At 35.1% G+C, this 8,588-nt stretch overlaps 1 protein-coding gene across 1 annotated transcript; it reads right to left on the bottom strand.

The window, feature by feature from the left end:
- Window positions 1-1,416: 1,416 nt before the first annotated feature.
- On the bottom strand, window positions 1,417-8,350 carry LOC143452111 (5'-AMP-activated protein kinase catalytic subunit alpha-2-like). Its single transcript, XM_076952957.1, has 10 exons — window positions 7,943-8,350; window positions 7,556-7,738; window positions 6,927-7,117; window positions 6,408-6,542; window positions 6,081-6,188; window positions 4,977-5,112; window positions 4,067-4,185; window positions 3,723-3,836; window positions 3,188-3,338; window positions 1,417-2,699 (listed from the first exon to the last, which is right to left on the bottom strand). Exons 1-10 carry the CDS (start codon window positions 8,313-8,315, stop codon window positions 2,563-2,565), a joined length of 1,647 nt encoding a protein of 548 aa, XP_076809072.1. The 5' UTR covers window positions 8,316-8,350; the 3' UTR covers window positions 1,417-2,562.
- Between the last annotated feature and the right edge of the window lie 238 nt (window positions 8,351-8,588).

Here is an 8,588-nt window from a genome sequence, read left to right as displayed (position 1 = left end):
GATTTAAAACATTTTTTAATCTAAAAATTATCTTTTTGAAAGCAAAGATTTTGATTTAGCAAATATTTGCACAAACATAATTTTACAAACTGATTCCATTAACAAGAGAAAAAGACGAATGAAAGAAACTAACCTAAAGTTAATTGCCTTTATTTCATGTAGTTTAGGATCGTGATTAATACAGGATAATAAAAAATTCAGAATTTGATCAAAATCAATACGTTTTCTTGTTTTCTTTGAGTGCGTTGCGATCTTATACCCCAACTACAATCGAATACAAATGTATCATAACAATTCCAGGTTTATCATTACATCATGCGAAATTTATGTTTACGATTCTTGCTATACAGACAATACAGTACTTCCTACCTATACCTTGCAGATAAAAAAGTTTTCTCAAGCTTACGCTCTAACATATTCCACATATTGTTCGGTGAGTAGGCCTATATCGGAAAGTCAAAATACAGCAGGTTATCGTTTTGTAGCCTACGTCTGTATGATTTCAATTAAATCGTTTTTGTTTATGAATCTTAGGCCAATTATTGTCATCGTAAAACTACAGTTACAATGCGTATAATTGCATAGTCATGGTTCCGCAGGCCAACAGACCAATGGACGGCGTCGGACCAATGTTCAATGACTTCCTATCTGCGCTCCGTTCGCTCTGTCTTCTAGTCCCATTGTGAATTTGGAACAGTTATTGCGTGGTAGCACTCAGACTCATCGCGATTTTATTAGACATTTGTTGACTTAAAAAAAACGCTAAAATTATCAATAAAGTTTAATCAAAAACATACTTTTTAAAACCTTGATGTAACCACTTTAATACCGAACCAGGACCAACTTATATTTCTTTAAAAGAGTAGTTCGGTACTTTTTTCCAAGTACAAGTATCTGTACTTAAAAAGTAACGCGGTACAGTAATTAAGGACTTTCGTACTGTCCACTTCAGGTATTTGATCACGTGATGGCGCTAATGGTGATCGATCTATCTGTGCTATCAACAGGTAGTAGAATCGAGGCCATAAAACTACCTTAACTTCTACACTAGTTTTTAAAGTTATACATAACTTCCCTTCGCCTAATAGTACTTTCTGCTTTTTCTATTGCTGAGCTACTTAACTTATTCAGCGTTTAGTTTAAGTTATGACTCGTATTTGCTGAGTGTTGAATGAGAAATAAGTAATTATTCTAGAATCTGGTGTCAACGGATAAAACGCAAGAAAGTTTCGATCATCAGGAAGCTCCGATGCATTCGTCACCAAGTTGGAAAAACAATCAAGAAGTGTTACATTTTGGTTGGTGTTACAACCATTTCCCATTACAAAATGCGAAAAAGCACCAAAGCTTCTCAAGATCATCAGGAAGCTCCAATATAACTCGCATTCGTCACCAAGTTGGAAAAACAATCAACTGTCACAACCATTTTTTTCGTGTTTTTTTTTCAGATGCGGCATGCAGTACAATGCAGAGAGTATTGTATAAAACCATTCAAGGGTTTAAAATAAGAAATGGATTAAAGCGCCAACAAAAACAAAATTATGGTGACAAGCATTTCATATCAGTGAAGCAAACTCTTCACCGATATTTGTAGCTTAATTAGTTTCAAGAAATCCACAAATAATGTCACAAATCCATTTTTACAATGCCAGTCGGCTATATTTATAAAACACAGTAATTTAATAATTCACTATGTTTTACTTCTCAAATTACAAAACTGTTTTTTTTTCCGAACAATTTTCTGCTAACAAAATAGTGTAGTTTACATAACATTAGGGCGACACAAGTAAAGTAGTAAGTACTTCACTTCACACTAATCACTCACCGAATCAAATTAAGCATCAAGGAAATCTAATACTTCTAGTATTTACAGTTAGGGGAACCACCTTGAATGTTTATATGAATATCATTTGACGTCCAACAAAATCGTCACATTAGATTTTTTTTCAACAAGGTCGACTACAATTACCATCTACAGCACAATTTACTAAACTTGATCGATTTTAAAGTGTGAGTTGAAACATGGATTACTGCAAAATAACGCTGACGTGACTAGCTCGAAAAAAAAAAACAAAAGAAAAAACACGTTAAAAATTCCACATTCTGTGTGAAGGTACACCTTAGAGCTTTTACAAATACTAAAGTATGGAAAAGTCTGGTTTTGAACTACTGCTAACGTAGGCAGTTGGATAATTACTTTGGTTATGGTGACAAATTTTTATGGCAAATCATACCACATTACTCCCTTTGTCAATATGATATTATGATGGCATCTAAACCACATCACCAATGAACAATCAAATAAAGAATAAAGAAAGTGCAAAACATTTTTCAAAATAGAACATATTTAATAAATTCCAATTATTTTCACCACAGCAACATGAAATTGGTTGATTTAATGGCATAAGAATTGATCTGAACTGATCTCTCTCAAAATTAAACATTTCGTGAGACAAACAAACCTATTTTACACATGCAATAAAAATCATAAAATTATTAACACAAACAACCAAACACAAAGATAACTCTCAAACATGATCAGTTTCCAGCACTAAAGATCACTTATCGGGCCAATGCCGTGATCAGACTAGAGCACATTTCAAAAAATTCCATTGTGTGGTGAACCTCAGTGCTCTCAGAACTTGAAGTTCGAAGTTTTAAGCCGGATGCTGGAAGACTCTTGGAATATGGTTCCGAATCTGTTGTCATTTTAAAAATGAGACAATTAATAAGATTTTTAAAAAATCAGCTTTAAAGTTTTCAATCGGGCAAATTTGACAGTATTTTAATTGCCAAGTGATTGTTGCTCTGTTTCTAAATAACTAAGCCCAGAAAACAGAACCAGTAGACAACATGTCATGCTTGGTTTTTAACATGGGATGTAATGTTTTCGGTTAAATGCTTTAACGCTTAGATGGATCTCTAGTGGCCCAAAACCGTCTAGTTCACAAAAACCTTCAAAAGATTTTATTCCAATCATTAAAAACATTTTTGACTCATACTTGCTCTATCTCAAACTAAAATACTATTTGCTAGCAACCTAGTCAGGTAATTGTGTTCGGCAAAACAGTTGGACTTGTAAGAGTTAACGTGATAATTCTTTACGAATAGGAAAAGCTCACAGTAGTGAGGACCAAAATATGCAAAGCCTACAAGCATGTAAACACATAGAAATCTTAAAACCCACCTTCCACAGACATCTTACTAAGCTGGGCGTCCCAATCATCCTGTGAGCGACTTATTGAATTATCAGCTGAGTCGCCAGAAGCGATTTCTGATTGGTCCTCGGACAAACTGCTGAAGTCAAGAAGGTAACTCCTATAGTCCACTTGGTAGAGCTAAAGAGGAATAAATTAGTCATCAATATTGAACCACAAATGTCAAATGCTTTTCAGGACATTGCAGATAAGATTGCAGTTCTTGAATAAAATTTATTAGTAAAGTATATTTATTAAATTTATTATTCCTCTGTTCAGAATTGAAATAAATCAATTACGTGAGGTGCCTTATTATAGCGTATTCACTATCTACAGATAAAAGTGTACGCATGATTATATGCGTATATTGATATGCTGACACAGCTTTTAACAGTTCTTCTACAAGCGAAAATATCAAACACAGTATTACAAAGAACTTACGAAGAATAAAACCGCACTAACAATAACCTAAGCCACCATAGCAAGTTACAACTCTTAATGTCTCGAAGAATGTAGCTAACCTACCTGAAGACTCATCTTGTTTACGTGTTGAGTGACTGGATTGACTCGACGCACTTTCACGTGGAAAGTCGACACCACCCTCCATTCATAAGCCAGCCTCTTCATTGCTTTGAAAACCTTTGAATATCCGGTGTAAACAACAAAGCATACACTCAGCAAAAAAAGACCAAAGAGAAACAACAATGCAGTGACAGTAAGCAGAACAGCACATGCAAGCAAGAGCTTTACACATGTGTTCTGTTAATTTTGATAATGAGTCATAAACAATGAGCAAACATAATGCTCATCAAAACAACAAGTCCAGTGTTGCAAGTTATTGTATTAAAAATCAGATTCGTTCTAATTACCTCAAACATAATGTCTCTAGGCCTGCTCTGGGATCGAATACCGAGATGCCACTTTGCTCTTTTCAGTGGCGCAACCCTCTTGTTCTGTTTCAGGTTTGCAGATCCAGGAGCCTGGTTCTCTGGTGAGGCAAAGCAAGAAAATTAGTGCACAAGTAGGTTAATGCATGTCGGGTCACAATCATGCTACAAAGAAAACTGTGGACAAATAATCCATAACTGAAGCATAAAGGCTGTCAGATTATTTCTGGCAATATGAAGTAAATTAAACAAAAAGAATGTTAGAAGCTGCTATAACCTCAACGATCATACAACTACTACAAAAGTACTATAAATATTTTCATCCTTTGGAGTTCAGTTACAAAGTGCCATCAACTGGCACATTAAAAATAAGACCCAGCTTCTACCTGTTTAGCAGCTAAAGCTATGACGATTAAGGAAAGAAAATGAAACTTATTAATTAAAGCTTACATATAGGAAATAATTTGGGCAGAATGTATTGTAATCTATTGACAAAAACAAGATTAGTCTATATACGATTTGTTTTGTTTGAATATTTTATTTCCACAAAAAAGTTTAGAGTCTAGCATGATTTTTGCTTGACAATTAGCTAATTCCAAGCTATATACACACACAGTATGTACATAAAAGCATGTGTGCAGAAACGGTTAAGTAATGATTGAAGTATGATCCCCGTGAAAATAAATGGTACTGCAGCTAATGCCTAGTACAAAGATATAGTGTTTTTTACAACGATTGCGACAATTTTTTTACAGAAGATACAATAAATATCAGAAACATCTTGCATATCATGATAATACCAAACAATGTGACGTTGCTTTGCCAAAAAGTACTTCGCAACATGGTGAATCTGCTGTCTCTTTCGGATTTAAAACGACAACCAGAAGTTTACCTTTTACTTCATGGAAATCCATCATTGGAGCGATTCTTTCAGGATGGGCACGAGGTTGTTGGAATCCGAATCCCACCAATCCGCTAGCAGGAGGACTGGAAGCGAGGAAAAAGTCTTGAGCTTGATTGTAGATGATCTGGAGTAAAAGTAAGAATGAAAACAGAAAAAAAAGTTGTTGTTTGATTTTGAACTGAGAAATGTTCCAGCAAACATTTGGTTAACTCTTAACAAAACAAGCAAACAAACTTCAAACATTTTCCTGATTTTTTTTGTGCATATGCCGACTGAACAGTATAATGGGTTAAGAATAGCTTGTCACCTTTGACTACAGGTTACTAATGTTAAGTGTAACTATAAAGTGATCTTAATTTAAGTACAACAAACAGCTGCATTTCTTTAAGCAAAACTGCAGACGGCTACTTCAAAAAACACATGTAGTGTATCATGTAGTGTAAGTCAACAATATTATCCCACTGAGTCTGTAATTTGTGAAGATATTTGTACACAGAAAAATTAAAACTTTCAGAAATTAAACAAAAAACACAGCACATCATAGACTCTGTGGATAATGGGCCAAAGCTCAGCAAATATTAGCGGCTTCATTGACTTTGAATCATGAGTAGCTTTTAAAACTATACATTGTATATTGTAAGGTATATTGTATATTATACAACTAACAGCTTTACCACACTGCAAATTTTTGATCTGGTACCATTATACTATCGATGTTTCGATCTGCCTCTTATTTTGATGTAAAATAACCTCAGTTTGCATCACAAACTTAGGTTATAACTCGAATGCTTTGTCACTTGACACTGTTTATGTCAGCTTTGGTTCGTATAGCATGTTAATTAGTTAACTAACTATCATGTCGATAAAACGTGAGGGTCCGGACACTTTGGGATAATTATTTTGTGGGTTGCGCCAAAACAACCCTGGACAGATTGACCGACTCAACTGACACTGGACACAGGCTACATAGCGTGATACCGGGCTTTCTGAAATGAAGTGGTGGGAAATGTACATCAAAAGAAACAATAAAAACTTCAACTTCAGGAGCACAAAAAGCTTTCTCACAATGTAAGCAAAATTGTTCATAACTACCTTGTTGTCAATGATGAGATGATAGGCGACATTTAAAGGATCTTGAGGGGGGTGATGGGCCAATGCATGTGTCACCTCTTCTTCCTTTACGTTGAATTTTCTGCAGACCTGGAAGGTGATAAAAGTGTGCACCAGTACTCGCACTGTTTCAACAAGACTTAAAAATTAAATGGAATAGCATCATTGGAAAATTCTTAACAACAGTGGAGACTTAAATGTAAATTTTATATTGCAATGGTGGACATGATTTGTTGTTCAAAACATATATTAGAGCTGCAACACAAGATCTGCTCAGGAAAATATTAAAACTGATAAATGACAAATAACCTCTGATAATGCTTCTTCGTTGATGCTGTCATTGTTCATGTTGCCGTCATCAGGAAATAAGTACTTGGGCAAATTTTCCTTAAACCAATCGTACTGACGAATTTCCATAATAGTGGCTCTTTTCATAGGGTTAACCTGTCGGGTACAGTCAATTGTTAATGCCTGTATGTTAGATCTAACAGGTGACGAAATGATTAATTGAACAACAAAACAATATGCATACTTGCACGGTGCCAGTTATAAAGCAAACTTGGAAATAATGATCATAAATCCATCAAAAGTTTGAAGAGAAATTACACTACACTTTAACTTGAAATTACATAAAAGCACTACTGACAATATTGAGGAATTTTCAATGCATTTTTGAAATCAGCATATTTTCCATTTCACATATTTCACCAGCACTTTTCTCTACCAAAGTCACATCTTTTCTCTACTTTTAAAAGTTTACATATATAGTTTCCCATCTGATAAGTGAGAGAATTAACGATACAGCGGAAATCGTCATAAATGACCCACCTTAAGCATGTGCTGAATGAGCTTAGCAGCATTTCGGTCCAGGTAGTGGGGAATTTCAAAGACACCGCTGCTAATCTTGCGAAAGAGTGTGGGAATGTGCTCATCGTCAAATGGCAGAGTTCCACACAGTAGAGCATAGAGAATAACTCCACAGCTCCAAACATCAACCTCCGGCCCAGCATAGAGTTTGCCTGTTTTACAAGTTCACACAAGTTCACACAAATTGTACATAATTCAACACATGTTAAAATCGTGACTAATAGGCTACAACACTTTGAATCTAGTAAGATTGATGTCAACAGTTTAAAACCTACACAGTGGCTATACAGTACATGAAACTGTGTAGAAAAAACGGGTAATGTATAGATCGCCAAAAATCAACATTTTATATGGTGACAACACTCATGATAAAAAAAGGTTTATGTCCCAGTTATACCATGGTTATATAGCATCAGGAAGAACCTTCAATTAATGTCAAACTGTTTACATCTTACTATTACAAATATATATATGAGAAAAAATAAAATGATTGATATATTATATACTACTAGCTAGTGCTCCAACACTAAGGAATTCATGATAATTTCCTGGGTATCATACATTTTGTCTTGAATTATTTCATAAGTTACCTGAGACTACTTCAGGTGCTGCATAATTTGGAGAACCACAACTTGTTTTGAGAAACTCTCCATCTGACATCATGTTTGAGAGGCCAAAATCAGCAATACGGACGTTGCTGCGAGCGTCAAGGAGGAGGTTTTCTGGTTTTAGATCTCGGTGGACAACCTTGTGTCTGTGACAATAATCGACTCCTACACAAAGACAAAAGATTGTCATGCAGTATTGAAACAAAATCAATGTTTTCTGTATAAATGATATACAGAAGTAACAGCCTTCCATAAATCTTAAGAATCTATTATATGTATGTATATACACATCATGCCATGATGACTAGACTAGACACTAGATTCCATAAGGCCAAAACCACGACAACTACAGGCTATAGCGACACACACCTGAAATAATTTGCTGAAAAAATTTTCTCGCTTCATTTTCATGAAGCTTTCCGTGTTTGACAATATAATCGAATAGTTCTCCACCGGGAACATATTCCATCACCATAAATATGTCTGTAGGAGTGCATATCACTTGATACAACTTGATAATATGAGGGTGCCGAAAAAGCTTGAGATTTTGAATCTCTCGTTTAAGTTTGCTGACTACATCCAGTGACTTTAACTTCTTTCTGTTCAAAATTTTTACTGCGACTCGGTATCCAGTGATCTGATGAGTTGCAATCTTCACCTTGCCGAAGGTTCCGACCCCGAGTGTTTCCCCAAGCAAATAATGACCAAGCTTAATTCCACCATAACTACTTTGGGAAGCCATTACCTAATATCTTCACTCTGAATTGTAAAACAAAACATATAATGAGCTTTGTTCTGGTGCACACCAAATGCCATAAAACGTTGGAAAGTTAGCAACTGATTTTAAATTTATTCTCCAACACAGAAATATATTTGCATTATACACACACACTTACACACATGTTAAAACACAGTCAATCCTATCTATAGTTTTAACTTTGCTGCTACTCATCAACTATTTGGAGGATTTGATTTCCATATCAGAGTTTGCAAAGATTTTAGTGTGCGTGAGTAT

The sequence above is a fragment of the Clavelina lepadiformis genome, chromosome 4 (genome assembly GCF_947623445.1).
Source record: "Clavelina lepadiformis chromosome 4, kaClaLepa1.1, whole genome shotgun sequence".
Classification (NCBI taxonomy): domain Eukaryota; kingdom Metazoa; phylum Chordata; class Ascidiacea; order Aplousobranchia; family Clavelinidae; genus Clavelina; species Clavelina lepadiformis.
This window is presented reverse-complemented; position numbering and strand designations above follow the sequence as displayed.